General features: G+C 40.0%; 1 protein-coding gene across 1 annotated transcript; it reads left to right on the forward strand.

The window, feature by feature from the left end:
• The first annotated feature begins 269 nt into the window (after positions 1–269).
• Positions 270–20489, forward strand: ASH2L (ASH2 like, histone lysine methyltransferase complex subunit). The gene is made up of 17 exons (XM_063310878.1): positions 270–420; positions 2523–2592; positions 3363–3508; positions 5458–5546; positions 6440–6534; positions 7690–7785; positions 7975–8070; positions 8917–8992; positions 10117–10134; positions 12620–12713; positions 13433–13650; positions 14902–15069; positions 15578–15771; positions 17298–17390; positions 18771–18869; positions 20010–20069; positions 20283–20489. Exons 1-17 carry the CDS (start codon positions 284–286, stop codon positions 20388–20390), a joined length of 1857 nt encoding a protein of 618 aa, XP_063166948.1. The 5' UTR covers positions 270–283; the 3' UTR covers positions 20391–20489.
• The last annotated feature ends 1377 nt before the right edge of the window (positions 20490–21866 follow it).

Here is a 21866-nt window from a genome sequence, read left to right on the forward strand (position 1 = left end):
CCCTGGGGGAGCTGGGGGTGTTGACGACCGACAGGAAGCTCTGGCGTGGGCTGGTTCATGAAGTCACGAAGAGTCGGAAGCGACTAAACGAATAAACAACACAAAAGTTTCTGGAACTCTATATAACGTGTCCATTGCAGGCGCCGCTTCCAAGCCAAGCGAAAAGCTGTGATGCCCCTTTAAGGACAAAAGAGGGTGACGTTGCCCCTTTAAAAATGTGTGGGAGAATCGGATGAATAGATCTCGCGCAGATAATCCCGCGAGAGGTGATTTCCAAAGCAAGATGGCGTCCGCGGGAGTTGGAGCATCAGCGCCTGAGGATGGAGGAGAAGGGGAAGCCACACCACCGGCTGTTCCGGAGCCTATGGCTGGGGAAGCCGCGGGGCCAACTGAACAGGCAACTGGGGACTCGGAGACGGGGTGAGACCTGGCGATATGGGGAAAAGGATCGAAACTGGAGTCTTCCTTTCTATTGGCTAGGAGCCTTGAATCCAGTGGGGCTCTCCTATTGGCCAGAGGTCTCGGATCCGGTTCTCATTGGTCAGAGCTTTGACGTTCTGCCCAATGAGTTCCGCCCGGGTTCTTTCTCCCCGCCTGTCGAATCCCGGGTTTTGCAGCAGAGCTTTCAATGGCGAGATGCATCGAACCTGCGCCCCTGCTAGATGCTAAGACTACAGTTCCTAGAATTCCCAGCCAGCAGTAGTCAGTCAGTCCTACTTCCTCCATCTGCCTGGTTCCCTGTAGATTAGTGGGCGGGGGCAACTCCCCAGATTCCCAGCCAGCCAAGACCATGCCTTCTGGGACATAAAGTCCCAAGACCTCTGTAGGACAGCGGGTTGGCTGGGGTCGCTGTAGCTGCAGTCTCCCTTTGCTCGCGCCGGAACTCTCGTCCCTGTTGTCTGGAATGGAATCCTACGACCAGACATGTTTGCTTGCGTCTAATGCGTGAGCTGAGCTATAAACCATGATTTCTGGCTTAATATGTTGTATGAGCAAGCATTTGCTTCACTAAGTAAACCATGGCTAAGCAAACCACGGCGTAACATGTTAAATGATATCACCATTGCTGTTTCCTACTCAGCTAGATAAGCTCGGACTTGATTTCTTCTCTGCTTCATTCCTTTTAATATATAGCTGGTGCAGATTGGGCTGTACTTTAGTTCCCATTCTGTACATACACTCCTCCTGTAGTGGCTACCTTGCTTAGCGACCATTTGGATACCATGATGGTAGTAAATTCATTCTCCAACCAATGTGCATATTTATGACCAAATTCCGTGCATCTGACAACAGTGTGCACTGGAGGAGCATAATGCTGGTGCAGCTGTGCAAGAGAACTTTATCTGAATGAGACAGCAGCAACCAGTGATCTTTACAGCATGTCTCTCCCTCTCTCTCTCTTAGTCACATCTTCACTTAGTACTAAATGAGGAGTGGGTGTGAAGCAGCTTCTAGGGTTGACTTCTGCTGTCTCTTGTTAAAAAGCATGAGGTTAATGATGGGGAGGGACATCTTTCTGTTTAAAACCACTGAAAGTTGCTGCTGATTATACAGTAGGCAACACTGAACTAGATGGAAAAATAGTCTAGAATAAATACATTTGTTGTGCTTCTCTATTGGCATATACCAGGCCAGGTCTGTCACATTTACTTGCTTGAGATGTGATTTAGTCTTTTTTTTAATGTGGTTTTGGCTAGCTGTTTTGGGTTACAGCTTTCCACTGGGTTCAGACATATAATCTGGTCCTTGGAGAATATGGGAGTTCAAAGCAACTGGAGTACACCACATCTATCCATTTTCTGAGAACCAAACTTATATGATGATTAGGGCATTGAACTAGGAGCTGGGAAACCTGCGTTCAAATCCTATCTCAGCCATCAACAACTTTGGGCTAGTCAGTTCCTCTACGTCTAACCTGTATGACAAAATTATGATGGGGATAAAATTGCAGGAGTGATTACTACATATGCTGTACTGAGAAGAAAAAGTGGGATATAAATTTAATGTGACTAAAGTAAAAATATGCGTATTTGCCAAATAATAGTGTTGTTTCTGTCCCAGTGGGCCCTCCTTAACTGCTGAGTATGAAGGGAAATCTAGTGAATAGAAATGCTTGAGATGGCATTTTTGCCTGAACGGATCAAATAATAGATGATGGATAAATATGTAGAAAATAGCATCCTATGAAGTTCTGTTTTGTTTTCAAGAAAAAGAAAAGACAGCCTGCTTTGAAACAGCACATTCTCCATCTCTAGCTTTTTTAACGATAGCATTTTACTAATTTAAACTATTTGATTTCTGCCTGTTAATCAACAATTGGGGATGGGTGGGTGGGTTGTTTTCTGTAAATAAAAAAGTAAATTGGGATATTGGGGTAGAACAAAAGCACATAAAATTCCAAATTCAGTTTAAATTTAAAGATGCTAAATGCCAGAATCAGTGGAATCATTTTGTTAAACCTTTTAAATAAAAATAATACACAAAAAGTTACAAGCCTAATAATGACTTTTAATGCTTTTCAGGGGTGATGCATCTCTGGCTGATGTCACTGCTACCCTGGAAACAGAATCATCCAGTGGAAAGGATGCCTTGGTATGTTATCAAAACCTGTTCTGCACAGATAAAGCATGTTCCGTGATTGATGTGTCTATCTGTTAAAAAATAGTCTTTCTAACATGTATGCAAATTGGAAAATATCTCATTTGAATTTTCAGTTTGAAAAGTAAAAGCAGTGTAAATTTGCAGTTCAAGTTGGTTGGATTTAAAGATTCTTCTTGATAAAAGAAATATATGCACATTTATACAAGTCCTTAAACCCTTTAAATCAACCTGAAGGTACCTGATTTGGTAAATCAATTTAGTGATTCAGTTAGAAGGGATAATTCAATCAAACTGAATCTTGAAATCAAAACTCAGACAGCCATAGTAAATAAGGCTGATTTGACAACGATGTAAAAATATTCAAGATACTGCGATTTAGATTAAAAAGAAATCAGAATCAAGCATTAGTTTTTCAGTTGTTTGTGTTTAGCACAACAGTGTGTTTAGCACAACAATACATGTCCTGAATTGTGGAGTCCTTGGTGCTCTCTGGATGTGGTTGTTTGCTTACAGACATTTCCCAACTAGGTAACATCAGTGCGAGTGAGTGTGGGGTTTGCTCCCTGTCCATATACAGTAATTGTCCTGGATTGTAACAAAAATGGGGAAATGAAATAGTGTGAAGAAATCTCAGCAGCAGAAGTTGAGCAGGAGAGGATACAGTGGTTAGGTAGGGAGAAAACCATTCATGCTTGGAGGGAGGAAAGTATTTTAACTGTTCTTGATGCTCTATTGTTACCCTTCTGCTAATGTTGTTACAGGAAGGCATGGGGGATGGTTCAGAAGTCATGGATAATCAGACTAGCTCTGTGGATGAGGATAATGGAAGACAACTTGGAGAGATTGAATTGCAATGTGGGATTTGCACCAAGTGGTTCACGGCAGAAACATTTGGAATTGATACCACGTATGTAGTAGCAGCATATTAATAGAATCTCTTTTGATCAGGACAGGTGTTCAGTAGAAGTAATTGAACCATTCTCTCCAAATGTTGGTTCTATGATTCCAGAAGAGGGCAGCATGAGCTCATATATGAGGTTGGTTTCAAATAATTGGTGCATATCAGTGGAATGTGGAGCTTCCCTTGTTAAGTAAACGTGGCTTAGTTTCCTTAACACTTTGCTTACATAATTATTTACAGACAAACAAAAACTGCTTGAGACATTTTTCACTTTATTTTGTTGCTTAGCAATAGGCTATTGGCATCTTTATAGAAAACATCTCTTTTAACAGGAATAAAATAAGGTTCCCTATTACATTTCAAGAGACATTTAGTAGAAGAGAAATGATAATACCAGAGTTTTTCAGTTTTTCATACATTCTTTAAATTGTAAGAAATGGTTATGTCCCAGCCTTTCAAAAGTTTTTCCATTCATTAACATGGGCCACAAGATGATGGAAGGCCAATCTAAAACATTAGTTCTGTGGTTCAAATGAATATATCATTAAGTAGAAACCTAGACTTCATTGTGGCTGTTTTGTGATTCCTGTGTGCCTGAATTCATATATCACCTTAAGCCATAATGTAATTTGTGTGGCTTTGGCTTAGTGTGTTGGGTGAACCCAGACAGTGGTGGATTATTTAATGAATTGTGGTTATGCAGTTTAACTCAATATTACAGGCCTTTTTAAAAAATCTATATTTAAACAACATTCTGCTCTCTAATAAGCTGTCTGTGGCTGAGGACCTTGTTTTCCTGTTCCTGTCTGTGTTGCATTAAGAACACAAAGACCTGTAAATATTAATCAAAGCAGTTGTGCCAACACAGCTGTATAGACTGTAATCCTTAACTCATTTACTTTTGAGTATGCCCAGCCATTTCACATAGAACATCCAAGCATTTGCAGCTTGAGGATTTCAGTCTCACATGCTTACATTTTCCCCTCTGTACATTTCCATGAAAGTTTGAGGCTGTTTGCTTGCTGTTCTTTCTCAGAAATGTTGACTCTGAAATGGTGACAGCCTTGGCTTAAGCTGAGTGGAGAAATGCTGTTTTGCTGGCTTATTGTGAACAAATAATGCTAAAGATGTAAACATCTATAGAGTTAATCAGCAAAGTGATAGGACATTTATCTTTAAAAAAAAGAAACCCAAGGTGTTTTAATGAGTTGTAAGCTACAGGCTAATTCTTAGCCCAGTGCCCATCAGATAAACAGACTGATATCATGATTGTCCTCTACCTACTCCATGATTTGCAACCATTCTAACCCATCTCCATCTGCATAGGGCATCTCGTACAAAACCAGATCAAAGCAAGCATTAACTTCAGATGTCTCAAGAGAGTGCAGGCTCTGTTGAGAACCTGAAAAATTCCTTGTATCACTTGGTAATCGTATTTATGATGTTAATAAGGGTGTTCCTTGCTGACTCCAAATTTAGTAGTTGGGTAGGCCTGGAGGCTTTATGTTCAAATATATTGACTTGACTTTGATGTGCAGGTTATGAAAGGGACCAGACTAGAGGCTTCTTATCTGTTTTTGTGTTTATTGTCTCTGTGTGTATGAGGGGGAGGGGTGGCAGGGTGTTAAATTTCTAAAGTTGGAAGGAGTCAGGATGTGTCTGTACGGTTTTCCTCTATTACTTGAGAAGAGTTGAGTTTGGGATGTATTTAAGTACTTAGTAGGTGAGTTATCTTTCACATCAATGTATCTCTTCAGCTTTTTATTAATATTACCTCTAGGTTTATCCTTGAGGTTTGGGGGAATGGGCAAGAGTCTTGCATAATGGGTTTTTTGTTGTTGTTGTTGTTAGAATGACTTAACATGCCCAAGTGTTGCTACATCGAGTTTATAAAGTCACTATACATTTTTCTTCCATCTGATTTATTGAGAAGAACCACTGAATTGTTGTTTCAGATCCTGCCTTCCTTTTATGACTAACTACAGTTTCCATTGCAACATTTGCCATCATAGCGGAAATACATACTTCTTAAGAAAACAAGCAAGTAAGCCGGTGGGGAAAAAATTGCTGTACCTATCTTCTCACTCACTTTCATTTATAAGTTATAAACTTGAAGAAATGGGATTATCTGCGGTACCCTCCATCCTTTAGCCTAAGAGTAATTAAGCCATGAACACTGCATGAGATACCTAGGGATCAGGGGCTGCAACTGGCTGGCAATATTATAGCTGTTTCCAGAGGCTTGATAGATGCAGAGGAAGCTGCTTTATACCATTAGTCCATCTAGGTTTGTTGGGCTGCACTGATTGTTTGTAACATTAGCCCATTTAGATTAGTTGATTGATGAACTACAGGAGGTGTTCTGCATGCAAAGCATATGGTCTCTGAGTGGACTACTCCCCTCTCTGGTTTCACTGATTGTTCGTTCTGGGAGACATCAAATTTACAGGTAGTCCTTCCTTGATGATGATCATTGGGACTGGAATTTCCATTGCTAGTGTGATGTCACATGACTGTGCTGCTTAGCATCAGCAGTTTTGGCAGTCCCCAGTTTCTGTCATTAAGTGAATCACCATGTGTTGTTAAATGAGGACCTCCCGTGACTGTAACTTCTGACTTCCTGCCAGCTTCCCCATTGACTCTGCATGTCGGAAGCTGGCAGGGAAGGTCACAAATTGCAATTATGTGACTGTGGGAGCACTGTGATGGCCAGAACTTTGAGGACTGGTTGTAAGTACCATTCGTTCAGCGGCGCTGTAAGTTCAGACGGTTGCTGAATGAGTGGTTGTTACCCAAGGACCATCTGTATCACCAAAACTGGTGAAAGTTCCTCCATAACCTTTTTCACTCATCTCTCTCTTAACTCCTGATGCTTATTTCAGACTATAAAGTATTATTGAAGAAGCTGGTCTCCTTTCTGTGTCTCTTTTCTTAAAGATTTAAAGGAAATGTGTCTTAGTGCTTTGGCAAATCTGACTTGGCAATCAAGGACGCAAGATGAACATCCCAAAACCATGTTCTCAAAAGACAAGGTATGGATCAGTTGTTCCTGCTCTGGTTCTGGACCTCTAGAATGGCTGAATTCATGTAGTACAGCTTTGCTAGTGGTGGTGAATGAAGCCGTGTTCTACCAGAACAGTAAGATTTTATGCTTATGTGATTGAATATTTATTTAATATTAAAAATCTGTATATGGTGCTTACCATGGTTGGGCAACATTAAAAGGCATTTAGGACAATAACAAATGCAATTAAAAAAAATGTCAGTGGAGCCAATGGCGGTGAGTAGTAGAGTGTTGCTGAAATGAACAAAAGTATTTTCCAAAAGTTTGCAAGAGCTGAAGTTCCAAGAACCAGCTTCAAGAACAGTTTCCTGATATCAAGTATGAAGGCAAGCCTGATTTGGTAGCAGGGATTCTTGGGGTGGTTTAAGCTCCCCCGCCCACAAAGTGAGTGCTTTGTGGTTTCAAAAGAGTGAGAATAAGCTTTGTGCATTTTGTTGAATGCTGAGAACCATTTCATACTCCCGATGAGAGGTCATTTGATCAACTGTGCTCTCTCATGCTACACATCTCATATAGAAAACTTAAATTTTCTTTTTGGCAGGAATGTATGTCCGAAGAGCATTCAGTCATATGTCCTGCTGTTGGTAAAAATGGGGTGTGCATGCCTATATATATGTATATATGAAAGAATGTGATGTAATGGTTAGGAATAAGGTATTGGCCAGGGTGATTTCCCTGTTTCTCAAACTAACCTTGTTCAAAAGGCTATTGTGGAGAAAAAAAAATGAGGGGAGAATGATAGTTGACTTGTGCTCCTTGGGGAAAGACAGAGTATAATCTATTAAATCTTTGCAAAATATGTCTCTTGTATATATTTGTTATCCACTCAGAATTCCAGATTATCTCCATGAATTAATTTTATGGAAACTGCCTTTAATTGCGTCTTAATCTGTAACTTGCCTTTTGTGTCATAAAGCAAAGGCGATGTTCCAGATCTGTGGATCCATAATAAACTTTCATAGCAATTTGCCTCGATGCATTTAGCCTAGCCATGTTTGTATCTGTAAATCTCTCTCCCTCTTATGATGAAAAGGCTGGAAATATAGTAGGAAGTTAGTTAAATTTGGTAAAATGCTTTGGCTGCAAACTCCCCTGTCATCACTGTATTTGATTTTTCAAACAGGACATTATACCCTTTATTGATAAGTACTGGGAATGTATGACAACACGGCAAAGACCAGGAAAAATGACTTGGCCAAACAATATTGTAAAAACAATGGTAAGTCAAGATGAACAAATCTGCCATTTTTCTTATTGATAAGGTTTGATCCTGAAGTTGGGGAAAAATGCATTGGTGAGTAGATAAATTATCTCATTTTGTTTTGTAGTTTAATTTCTCAGTCTGGGTGCAGAAGCTTATATTACTCAATGTTTGACCATCTGATCGTGTTTGAATGCTTTATTCTAGTGTAAAGAAAGGGATGTGTTTTTGGTGAAAGAGCATCCGGATCCTGGTAGCAAAGATCCAGAAGAAGATTATCCCAAATTTGGACTCCTAGACCAGGTGTGTCAGTGATACAGAACTTCTTCCATTTCAGCACAGTGTAAATACTGACAATACTGAGTAAAGCTCTTGATTTGGGCTCTTTTTCTGAGTGATGGAAGGATCTTGAAAGGTAGGAAAGTTCCAGTCTAACGAGTATTACCCAGAAGAGCACAGATGTGGGGGAAAAGAGAGAAGCAGCCATTCACTGGAAGGTGGTTGGAGCCAGGTCTGGGTTCTCTTACCGTAACGTTCTTCCTTGAATAGAAATATAATATAACGCATAATGTTTTTCCTTGAAAACTGGGGGAGGGCAGCCTCACAGTGACTATTTCTCTCCTGCAGTCCAGAGATTAACATCTCAAAATGTTTTTTTTGTTTTGTTTTTAGATTTTTTTATCCCACCTTTATTATTTTCATTAATAACTCAAGGCGGGGAACATACCTGATACTCCTTCCTCCTCCTATTTTCCCCACAACACCAACCCTGTGAGGTGAGTTGGGCTGAGAGAGAGTGACTGGCCCAAGGTCACCCAGCCGGCTTTCATGCCTAAGGCGGGACTAGAACTCACAGACTCCTGGTTTCTAGCCCAGCTCCTTAACCACTAGACGAAACTATTTTTATAAGTTCTCTAGTTATTTTTCAATGATCTGCTCACTAGTAGGATGCTAGTCTTTTGGAATGCCTGAAATCACTTTCAGATAAGAAAGGCAGACAATTTTTGTCTGCTGAAGAATTTTGTTGGGGCAAAATTTGCCATTCTTAACATATTGACCTGGGGAAAATTTCCACACCATAGTGGGATTCATTTCTGAGTGAACAGGAATTGTAAGATCTGGGGTGGATACCCTTTGCTTCTTTTTTAGGACCTTGCTAATATTGGTCCTGCATACGATAACCAAAAACAGAACAATACTGTATCTACTAGTGGAAGTCTAAATGGTAAGTTTATTTAATTTTTTCTTAAATTAGGAAATAGGAATTTAAAATTTTCAGTCCTCAAACCCTGTAGATGATTAAATATTTATAAATCAAAATATAGTTATGTTTACATGCTTTGTTTATTTGTATTCTTTGGGTTTTTAATGTATCTTGTAATTTTTTTTGTTCTTTTTTGTATGTTGTAGCAGTAAACAAATAAATAGTTAGATTTAGATTGCAGCCCTATGCGTGATTGCTTGAATGTTCCTCGGTATTAAATGGGATAAACTCCCAGTTAAGTATCCATAGGAGTACATCTTAATTAATGAATTAATTTTGAATTATATAAGGTTGGAAACCATGCTCAAGAATTCTTTCTGCATTAGGTTTCCATTGAAAGGTATACCACGTTTGTATTTGTGTATGAATCTATGTTACTTATTGCAAGAAACGGTGTGGATTCTTTTTCAGAATTGGAGAGTGCAATTTGGCTAATACTCCTCAATTTGGTAATTGAGCTACAACTTTCCTGGAAAAGCAATCTGGCAAATTTAAAAATGTAATGTTAAATTGAAAAAAAATATTTCAGTGGTTCATTCAAGCCTTCACTACAGATGTCCTTTACAGCATGAACTTGTGGCTGTGCATCTCTTTTACTACATATGGCCGTGTTTCTCTTAAAAATTGGTTTCTCTTTAATTATTGGATTTAGTTGCCATTGCCAACAAATCTCATACAGTGGATGAAAAGGCTGGCTGAGGAATAAAATCCTTTCCTGCCAGTCCATTCTGGTTTCATGCTAACCATGGAGGAAATATGTCTTCCTCAGCAGCTAGAATGAAGACCAAGCACACTGGGACTGAGGGAATGCCCTTGTCCCCTCCCTCCTCTGCTTGGCCTGTTTTCATGCCGGCTGTAAGAGGAGGTAAGTCCCTTCCTCCATTTCTGAGATGGAATCCAGGGAGAAAAGGAACAGAGAAATTTACAGCCTTCTAAGAAGTTATTAAATGAATTTCTAGTAACTTAAGTTTTCTGAACATACACACAAGGGCTGGTATTGATTGTTTAATTTCCATTTCATGTTATGGTACTTTCTTCTCTTGTTAAAACTCGACAACAACATGGTGCAACTTCTGTTCTTACAGGTGGAGCCTCTTTGGGAGGTGAATATTTGCTTTTCAGCTTCCTAAAACTTAAGTATTGTGTGAAAAGCCTTTTTTTCCCTTTTATTTTGTTTTGCCAAATTGTCGTAGAAACTAAGAATAATTAATCCCAATTTGTAAGTGGCACATTAAAAAATGAATGTGAAGCGTTGACAAATGGTTAAAGGTCATATTCTCCATTTCATTGATCACATAAAGAGTTTAATTTTAATCCAACTCATTGTATTGATTTGGTTTCTTTTGGAGAGGGTTGGATGCAAATCTCTAGATGTGTATCCTCGGTTCCTCCTTTGTAAAATAGGAAGAATCTTCCTCGTGGGGGTTGTGCAGTGTAAGGAAATATTGCTGCTCTCCCCGACCCTTACTGTATAGGCTATTAAAATAAAGAATTGGTGGCGAGGGTTTCAGAAAACACAAGTTTTGGCTCTCTGTCTCAGTAAGCTGCTATACATCACAATAAAATCAACATTCATACAACACTGCCTTCTGAATTCAGACAATCAGTTTTTACCCTGCTTAGTTAGTGTGCTTCTCTATTAGCTCTTACTCTATAGTCCTACGAGAAGGCTAGTTCATGGATTCTGAGCTTGGACATGGGAAAAACCCTGTTCAAATACAAAGTTTACTGGTTGATAAAACACTGGCTGGGTTCGGGTGTCACGCTGGGGAAAATGTGATTTGTTTCACTTGGGTATAGTGCATTATCTGAACCTAACCATTGTATTTTATACATGGGTGTCTATGAAGGGGAGCAAATGCCAAAATGTGTATCATAGCATTGAAATGTCACAGTGCAGACTCTTTTTGTGTGCATGTCATAACATTGCACAGAAATACATCAGGGGCAGAGCTTGCAGTGTGATGTCACAATGCACGTTTGATCATTTTTAGGGAACCAACAGTTGCTGATGTCCCTGGTTTGGCAAACCTTGTTTTAGAGTTTAATGCATTTGAATCTAAGTCATTGTAAAATAAACTGTGACTGGGCAAAGTGCAAACTGAGCTTGTCTTGCTCAGCTTAGTCTACTTCATAAAACTGTTTGGATGATAAAATCCAATATCCTCATGTATGTTGCCCAGATATCAGTAGTGTATGGTTGAAATGTAAATATAGTCTGTGGAAACCCCATCTGATTTTTGGCAAACAAGTTGTTCCATGCTTTTGAAAAGGTTGCTTAAGCCAGTCAGGAAATACCCCAACTCCATGAGATAAAGAACTTGTTGCCCAAATTCAGGTTGGAAGGTGGTACTCCAGAGTTGGAAAGAGAGAAGACTTTTTTTAAAAAAACAACATTTGAACCTTACTGTGTAATAATGAAAATAAAAAATCTGTAGTTCAGATTAATTGGTAGTAGTGCAGAAGATGATACTCTGTTTAGAAGCTGTGTTTCCTTAGAGTGCTGGAAAGGCTGATTTCAAAGCTTATTACTTTTGCAGCTTTGCTGCCCTGCGCTAATGTTTAAAGGTGGCTCTCTGTAGTCCACCAGAAAGTTTGTCTCTGGGTTGATCAGAGGCAAAGAATTTGGAGGCTAAGAGATCTGCCTCTGATAGTCACTAGCTACACATACCTTTTTACATTCAAATCAGCAGCCCTGAATTACTGTTCTCACTCACATTTGAGTAGCAACTTACACTGGACACTGCTGTTCATAATGTTTTCCAGGTTGGATGGGCCTGAAGTTTTGATTCTCAGTATTTTCCCAGACTCATTTAACAACGGCATATAGACACATGGATGCACATACGTATGAAACATGTGGCTAAACTGGAGAGACAGAGAATGAGAGGAAGAGAGAGAGAGATTTACATGGGCAACACAGCAATGTTAATGAATGATGATAATAATCAGTTGCCTGTTCTGCAGAAAAATCTTGTGCTTTGGTTTATCAATCTTCTGGACTTTGAATGCTTGAGCCGGGTTAGCAACTGTGTGACCTAACTCTTTTGTGGAGTGCTCACATTAGGGGGAACCAGAAAGCAGCTGTGCTCCTTATTTAAGCAGACCCCTTAGCTGTTATTTATAAAATTATAAAACAAAGAAGCAATTTCCCCAAAAAAAATTAAAATACAGGGCTTGTAGACAGTATGAAGGTCTTCAATGTCTTCTCTCCTAATTTGAGCAACAGAGTTTTTGTGATTTGAAGTAAGTGGAAGTCTGAGTTCCCCATTTGTTATTGAATAAGATCCTACTTTTGTCTTTGTGTGATTTGAATCTCTATGAAAGAAATTAGGGTGGTTCTTTCATTTAATATCAGCCCAGCGACACACATTAGGGTGATGCCTGTGTCTCACCATTTTGATTCCCAAGTTAGAACAGGCCAGGAAGTGAACAAAAAAGGAACTGTCATCTTAGAGCAGTGAAATTCTGCTTCTCATCTGAAAGACATCTGGCTTGGTTGAGGTTCAAATGTACCCAAGGGGATTAGGGCCAATTTCTCAATCATATCAGTAGATGATATACATTGGTGGTGTTTCTCTTTCCAAGGGGGTCTTGTGGCAGGAAGTAGTGGGAAAGGAAGAGGGGCCAAACGCAAGCAGCAAGAAGGAGGAACTACAGGAACAGCCAAGAAAACTAGGAGGTAAGTCCAGCAGAACTTGGCTTGATTTTAGAAAGAATGGAAAAGGAGAACAACTCCTGTCCTTCTGTTTATTATTACTTCTTTATTCATTTATCACCTTTCTGCATAGTGCTACCAAGGAAGATCAGTTAGCTCAGTGTTTTTCAAACTTGGCCGCTTTAAGATGCGTGGACTTCAGCTCCCAGAATCCCCCAGTCCAGAATGTCAGTGTATGATCTCCTTGACTCGTTTGTGAACAGACCTGTGTTGATGTGGAAAAACATGATAGTATGAATGGGAGAGCAAACGTCCAAGGGACTTCCCAGCTTGTAGACATCTGTCTGAGCATAAGGATCAGCAAGAGAAGGCCTTCTTATAGCTGCTGTGAGAGGCCTGTTTAGGTGGGGGAGGGGCTTCTCATATGTTGCTCCCAAGCTATGGGAAGCATTGCCTTGTAAGTTGTGGTCAGCCTTGTGTTTCTAGGAAAATTACTGAGACTTTCCTCTTCGTGCAGGGCTCTTGATCTACTACTGATTTTTTTGCTACTGTATCTCATTTTCATTGCTTATATTTCATTTTAGATAGTTAGCCACTTTGTGATATGCCTAGAAGGGAAGGGGATAAATTGAAATAATGATGGTGATCAACACTGACTAATTAAAAGGATCTGTTCCTCTCACTTTCCTTGCTTGGAAGGCCGAGAGGGATGCGCCATTTACTGATTCATTTTGCTTCTACAGTGATCCTTTGTTCTCCGCTCAGCGTCTTCCACCCCATGGCTACCCGTTGGAACACCCTTTTAATAAGGATGGGTACCGTTACATTTTGGCGGAGCCTGACCCCCACGCTCCTGACCCAGAGAAATTGGAGCTAGACTGCTGGGCAGGAAAGCCTATCCCTGGAGACCTCTACAGAGCCTGCCTGTACGAACGGGTCCTTCTAGCTCTGCATGACCGAGGTACAAGCTGTTCGGCCTCGTTGAATGTTTCCTGCCCTTGGTGACCAGGGCTGATTAAGAAGCAGCGATTGTGCAAAACTGGATTATTTCTGTGTTTCTTAGAATGAGGCTATTTAAAAAAACAAAACCAGCTCTGAAAGGTGTGCCACAGATTTTGGCAATGTGATCTTGGGGTTGCAGTAAATGAGAAGGTAGATCATAGATCTGCCCTGAGAGAGTGTCAGATCAAATGATCTTATTTGTGGAATTGTATCCAAAAGTCATGAAAGAAAAGGAAAAAAACAGCAACTGATCACCATGGGAAATCATGAAGCCAAACTGAGGAAGGGGTGTGTGTTTGGAGGTGATTTCTGCCATTGGCTTTTTTTAAATTACAAGGTAATGTATAACTGAGAGCCAGTTTGGTATAGTGGTGAAGGCGTCAGGCTAGAAACTGGGAGACTGAGTTCTGTTCCTGCCTGAGGCACAAAGCCAGCTGGGTGACCTTGGGCCAGTCCCTCTCTCTCAGCCCCAGGAAGGAGGCAATGGCAAACCACTTCTGAAAAACCTTGCCAAGAAAACTTCAGGGACTTGTGCAGGCAGTCTCCGAGAATCAGACACGATTGAATGGATTTAAAAAATGCATAATTAGAAACATCTTTGAGAGATGGTTGTAATTAATGGGTATGTTTGTACTTAAAAAGTCCAGGGTTTAATTCCTGACATTTCCAGGGAAGGGTGTTTTGGTATCTTTGATATCTTGAAAGGCAACAGAGCTCTAGAGAGCCATTGCAATGGCAGGAGGGTTGATCCGGAAATTTCCTCCAAATATCCAGTACGTTTAGTTTGCATTGCATACGGTGGTTTGCAAAAATAAACATTTCCTCCTTATATCAGATCATTTTCTGACTGAGGCCATATACTTTCAAAGAATAATCCCTTAGGGGGGGAAATGAATTTTGAAACTGTCAGACTTGCCTAATACGTTGTATTTGAAGTCAGGATTTGTCAGTGATTGCTAATCAACTTAGCAAACCGAAAACATTCGTCAATGAAAATAAGAACTAGAAGTTCCCACCAGATGTTGCTGGCTGCCAGTCAAGATACACTGTGGTGTATCAAACGGACTGTGCCAGGAATGTGTGATCCAGCAGAGAGGAGAGCAGGGATACTTCGGAGACTTTCTGTTCCTGGGAGTTGCTTTGTTTCTTCAAGATCTGCAGATACATAATGCGTTAGCATTCCTTGCATTTCTCCCTCCCATCATTGCAGCTCCTCAGTTGAAGATCTCAGATGACAGGCTGACGGTCATTGGAGAAAAAGGGTACTCAATGGTACGAGCCTCACATGGGGTGCGGAAGGGGGCCTGGTACTTTGAAATATCTGTGGATGAGATGCCTCCAGAAACGTCTGCCAGACTTGGGTGGTCTCAACCTTTAGGTAAGCCTACTGTCCCTTCTTTGTGTCCCATCTCTTGTTTTCTTCCATTGAGGACCTCCAGGTATGTTGCAGGCATTGACTAGGGCTTAGATTGGGCAAAGGGGCTTTTTCACAGACATTCAGCCTCCTTTCCCAGACTCTGCACGTCCTCCTTATCCTTCAGGATACATCCCTCAATTTCAATTAGCTTGGCCTGTTTCCTTGGTCCAGGGGCTCCCCAATTTTTCCAAACCAATAGAAACCCAACATTTATGAATTGTCACCTGACTTGTGTCCTTCCCTAATTGTTTTCCCCACACATGGCTTGTAACCTGTACACGCTTGTTGCACAGGCAAGGGTATGTAGGAGCAGCAGTACCATTTAGGGTGCCAGGATCTGCTGGCAAGGAACAAAATTCCTCTTCTTCCACTAAAATAGCCAGCTTCCTTCCCTCCAGATAACATTTTGATGCATTCTGTAGACAAATACAATCAAGTACTTGAAAATATAACATTTGGTTTTCTGCAGGGAACCTTCAGGCTCCTCTAGGTTATGACAAATTCAGTTATTCCTGGCGTAGCAAGAAAGGGACAAAGTTCCATCAGTCCATTGGTAAACACTATTCATCAAGTTACGGCCAAGGGGATGTGCTTGGTTTTTATATCAACCTTCCTGAGGACACAGAAACAGCAAAATCCCTGCCAGATACTTACAAAGACAAGGTGGGTCTTCTAATTAAGCATCATTTTAATAGAGGCAGCTGGGCTCTTCCATAGGATGCCTCTTGAGCTGCCTGAGAATAATTAGGCTGGCACATAAATAAATAGCTCTGATGTTTCTCATTGAAATTCTAGGATAAACTGGGAAGCTAATGAGGCAGCATGTCTTAGGATCATAGGTGTTCTTCATTTATTTAAAAAAACTGGCATAGGTACTTTAAAAATGTAAAACTGTAGATAATCTGTGTGTCTGTGTATACATAGACAAGCAGGTGGGCCATTCCTGCCTGGTGCAGGAATCAAAACTAAACCATCCCAGGCAAATATCTGACCATCTTCTCGAAAACTGAGCTTTCTATTCAGTCTGCAACAGAAAAAATAAAATAAATGTCTTTTATACTTTTCATTAAAGTAGGAAGGAGCTGTCCTATGTTAATTAAAAGAATGCATTGCAAGGAAGTAACAAGCAGGAACAAAAACAAGAGATGCTTCTTGTTTGCTTCCATTTATTTATACATTGTTCCATTTTTACCTAGTTTTCCAGCGAGGAACTTTTGGGGTATTACATGGATTCCACAAGCCATTCCCCTGTAACCCTTCCTTCTCAAAATAGCCCCATGTGGCAAATTTGCTAAGCAGGAATTTGAACCTAGATTTTCTCAAGATTGATGGACTATGGGCCATCAGGTCATCGTCAGCTCATGCCAACTGCATAGCTAGGCCTTCTCCAGGAAGATTTTTTTTCTCAAGACTTACTGGTAAATTATGGGATCTGCTACCGTATGTTTTGATGGCTGTCAATTTGCATAGTTTTAAAATAGAATAACATGGCTAGTTGCTACTAGCTCTTTGACAGTGTATTTTATCCAGTACCACCAGCGGTGTGCCTTGAAACATCAGGAACATCTGATTGGCCAGTGAAACAGAACAACGTTCTGGGGAGTTCTTGTTGTTATTTAAGATTGAGTTCCTGCCTTTGTTCTAGGAGCTCTAGGCAATATATGTAGCATTTCCTTTTCCAATTTTATCTCCTCAGCAACTTTCCTATGTGGTAGATGAGGCTGAAAAATTATGATTGTCCCCCAACAACCTAGTGATTTTTCACGGCTGAAGGTGGACTTGGAACTTGGTTTTTCCCCAGTCCCAGTCCAACATTGTTCTAGCAGAGCTCCTAATTACTGCTGTAATGATGCTGCTAACTTTGTTATTGTTTTATTAAAATACATTTCTGTCTTGACTTTCAGCATGCAGATCTTTGCAACATACCTCAGAGTATAGCTAATATATGCAGTCCTTGATATTTATAATTGCTCATGTTCTGTTCTTTTGCCCATCACAATCCCATGAATGTTTCTACTCTTGCTGGAGGTAGTGACTTCTATTACAGACAGCAAGGAACAACTCGCTGAATTGCTGAATTAAGCAGTTGAAGTCACATTTGTCGCAATAACCAGTAGTTGTATTTCTGTCTCATCATTGTTTTAGAAATGCATTCCTGCTTTGATGTGCTCTCCCATGTGTCCTCTTAGGCTTTGATCAAGTTCAAAAGCTACTTGTACTTTGAAGAGAAGGACTTTGTGGATAAAGCTGAGAAAAGTTTAAAGCAAGCTATCGGAAGCCAAGTAAGTTGGCCTTTTGGAGCAGAAATTGGGTTGCTGAAAAGAATTGCATGGAAGTCGTCGAATTGGAATGCTACCTCAGTGCAGAAATTAAAGTACCACCCCCCCCCAAATAAAAAAGAATGGCTGCCTAACCTCTGCTCTGGGTCATTCAGTGAGATGTGGTTTGGAGACAACACTAAATTAGGAGAGGAGAAACTATTGCTGTCCAGGAATGACTAAGCTACAAGTCCCTTCAGTCCCAGGTAGCGTGGAGGGATACCAGAAGGCCAACAATATCTGGAGGGTTGCATATTCCCCACCTCTGCCTTAAATTATGGTGTAAAGTTATGGTAGGCTTCTGAAACTAACCATAAATCAGAACCAAATTGTGGTTTGTTAGAGTTGTCCCATAAGATTTTTTGTTTTGTCCATGTGTTCAACATTATTGTGAAACCATTGGAGGAGATTGTATATTTTCAATCGGGTTGCCTCCATGTGCTATCCTATCTTTGCTGGCTGTGGAATTCTGGAAGTTGAAGTCCACCTATCTTAAAGTTGCCAAGACTGAGAAACGCTGATCTACTGTGTGACTGTTACTGAAATTCATTTCAACAGTGAGTCGCTGTACCACCATAGCAAACTGCAGTCTAATTGGTTAAGTGATAAAATAGTAGTCCAGTTTTTTAGCCATCCACTGTTAATTTTACATAGTGCATATAACATGTGAAACAGGAACAGCTGTTTCCTCCATTCATCATCTGCATCAAAATTGGTGATGTCTGCGGACAGCCTGTCAAGTGCTCCTCTCCTTAGAAATGCTGTTTGAAGATCACCTGTTCAAAAATGTACTTGGGCGATTGACCCGTAATTCAAATTTGGAAAGTTTTGTTGTGTTCTTGTTTTTTTTTTTCCTTCCTCCTCCCTTTTTTCCCCTTGTGCCCTAGGCTCTCTGAGCCCAATTTTGCTTTACAAGAATTTAAATGTTTATCTAATTTTTTAAATGAACTCTGGAAAAGCTGAGGATCCTAAAGAGTACCTCAACTGCAGAAAGAGTTTTGTAAGCTGCATTTTAACGGTCATATAAAGTTGCAAGTTGCACATCTCTGGTGTAAGCAAATTCTTAGGTATTCTTTCTGCGCTTTGGCCTGTAACATAATGGCTTTCAAAGATAGTTTGTATTTCATAAAATGCATGACTTAGATCTTGTGATTCATTTTGGATGCTCTACAGAAGCCCTTTCTGCATTTCCAGGAGAACACAGTGTATAGCCCAAAGGGCCTATGGAATGCTCTACTAAAATACAACAAGTAGAGGAAAGGACATTTTGCAGGTCAAAGGGAAGTGTCCAAAGATTACAGTCACACTCTGCTGCTTGTGGTGATAGATGTCTGTCTCTTTTAGATAATCTTCTATAAGAATGGTACCAGTCAAGGAGTTGCATACAAAGATATTTTTGAAGGTGTTTATTTTCCTGCAGTATCTCTGTATAAAGGCTGCACGGTATGTAGAAGCCAAGTGGCTAAGCTCTTTCAGATCTGTTTGCTTTGGGTCTTGATAGGATGTGCAAGGGCCAGATCCTGAAAGCAGGCTTATTCTAGCACAATGGGTGGATTGTATATCAGGGACACATATATTGATGCAAGATTGTGCCTGCCCTCAAGCTCCCCAGACACCTCTCCCCACTGACCACTCAACAGCATCCATCCTTACATGCTTGCATGTAAGGGATGTGGGATGTGGGAAGTTTACCTTCTCTGCCTTTAGAAAGTCCCATAGCTGCTAATCATGGGACTGAAAAGACCACAATAGTTGACTTGAACTAATTAACTGCATAGCAGCCCATCTCTTTAGCATGGGGGAAAATGTTGAGAAAGTCTTACAGTGCATTTTGGGAAATATTTGCCTTATTCAGTCTTGCATTTAACAACTACAATCTAGGACAGTGTTTCTCACCCTCGGTAACTTTAAGATGTGTGGACTTCAACTCCCAGAATTCCCCAGCCAGCCATGGAAATTGAATTCTGGGAGTTGAAGTCCACACATCTTAAAGTTACCAAGATTGAGAAACACTGGTCTAGGAGCTATTATGGGTCAAGAGTGCCTGGAGTCTCATATAGACTGGTGGAAGAAAAATAGATAACAATCACTCCTCTGCAAATTTACACAGCAGAGGAAGGAAAAAATACTTTTTTTCATGGCATGTGCTGAAATGCAGAAGATTTCTGAAGGAAGGCTGTTTCTTTCTGAATGTTTTACACAACTTCTTGGCAGAAGCCATTCTTTTTATTAGATTCGTTAAGAAACAAGAAGCTTATATTTTCATGCTGATCACAGAAAAGGGAGTTTCCTGTGCAACACACATGGAAATAGAAGTATCTGACTTTTTTTTATACTAGTAGAAAATTTTGCAGTGTAACTTTTTTGGGGGGGTGATTATTTATAAAACAGCTGTAAAGCTATATGAGGAAAGGAATCGTTTTATTTGGGGTTAAGCTGTCCTTCAGTCTTTTCCATCATAATTTTCCAGACGTGTATCCTTTTGTCCCAGTAATACCCACTGAAATATTGGAGGTACAAGGAGTAGTACTGAGCAATGCAATAACTGAAAATAAATAAAAATAAATCCTTCCCCTTTCATAGGTTTCTATCAACTTCGGGCCCTACTTCAAATACCCGCCAAGAGATATTAGTTATCGCCCGGTAAGTCAGTGATCAAAATGATGGGGAATTCTGGGAGTTGAAGTCCATACATCTGAAAGTGGCCAAGGTTGAGAAACACTGATGTAGGCTCTAATATTTTGCCCTTCAAAGGATCCAAGTATGCAGGTACAGACTAAGTCTTAGTTGCTTGCTATGTAGACACTAAACCAACAACTCACCTTTTTCTCTTTCTCTCCCTCTCCCTTCTTGTAGGTCAGTGACATGGGCTGGGTCGCTGTAGTAGAGCACACACTGGCAGATGTCCTCTATCATGTTGAAACAGAAGTTGACGGGAGACGCAGTCCACCTTGGGAACCTTAAAAGATGCTGTGTATTTATTTTTTATTTTTTACAAAAATCTAACATGCTCAGTGGCAGTAGAGGGAAAAAGGAATAAAATGTCTCTTTTTTAAGTTTCTAGATTTGTGCAGCTCTTCATTCTTTCTTTTCATTATTTTTCTTAATTCTTCCTCCTATAAGCAGAGTCAGCAGTCTGTTTACAAGCCAAAGGGTGGCCCCTGGGAGAAGATAGGAAATAAGGTTTCTGCAGATCCAGGGCTACTACAAGATAAACCAAAGTATTCTTCTTTCCAAAATGACTCCCAAGAGAAAACACTACTTTCCAAAAAAGGTAGACTTGACCTCTTCCAGGCAGTGGGGGATTTGGAAATCTAGAGATATCCTGTATTGAGTTTGATAACTGAAAGATACAAAATCCATTGTATCTCCCACCCCACCTCTGGCTTTGAAACGCATCGTGGGAGAAAATAGGCACAAAATATGAATAACAGAGAAGTCAAGGGATGGGTGATTTAATCTGTTTTCCATCAATACAACAGGATCTTGATGGGACAGAATCTGATATGCTTATTACTGCATAAACCTTGTACATCACAGTGCTGTGGTGTGTGCCAGTTTGTAATTTTTATTTTTAATTTTAGTAAAGAAACAAAACTAAACTAAAAATTTTACAAAGATAAAAGCAAATGGATAAAAAAGGAAGTGAATAAAAATATGGGATTGGGCATTCACCATAGACAAAGAATTTTGGGGAAAATATTGCTACTTCAGCTATTAAATGGCCAGATTTGACTACATTTATTTTTCCTTGTAGGGTTTTTAAAGTTCTTTGTTGAACCAAAGGAGTTTCCTATACTTTAAAATGTAGGGCCCATTGAAAGACGTATTTTAGTTTCCCTGTGTTTTGCAGGAACAAACCTGGCAGCTAACAACAGGGGTCGAATTAATATTTTAATTGACTCTATTTATGTTTTAGGAAATGTGGACAATAGAGCACATTCACAAGGTTCATTGTGATAGACTATGGAGTGATTTTTACTAATTTCAAGGACAACTAATTGAACGCTTCCACCAAAAATAGTAATATAATCAATCTGTTTCCACCAAGACAATCTAGAAAGCTTGCAAAATATAATACATTGTAGTTTTAAGAGAGTGTGGTGCCAGCTATGGATTGTCTTCAAGTTGCTGAAGACAACTTGCTGAAATAAGTTGAAAAGGCAAAAAGTTTGAAAGGCATTTTATGCCATAAAAGGGGCAACTGAGATTCAAGTTTAAATCGCAAACCATCCTCCCATTGACTATAAACCTTGTTAATGGCCTTCAGTGATTAGAATTAGATAGTATACAAGAATGTTTGAAATTAATTCATTTGAAACAAGCTGGAATGTTGGGGCCAATCTTTTCTCGTGGCATTCCAGTTCACAGCTGGAGAAAAGGGTTATAATAACAAAACTGGATTTTATGAAAAAGGACAGAGGAATGGAATAAGAAGCA

Source organism: Candoia aspera, chromosome 9 (genome assembly GCF_035149785.1).
Source record: "Candoia aspera isolate rCanAsp1 chromosome 9, rCanAsp1.hap2, whole genome shotgun sequence".
NCBI lineage: Eukaryota > Metazoa > Chordata > Lepidosauria > Squamata > Boidae > Candoia > Candoia aspera.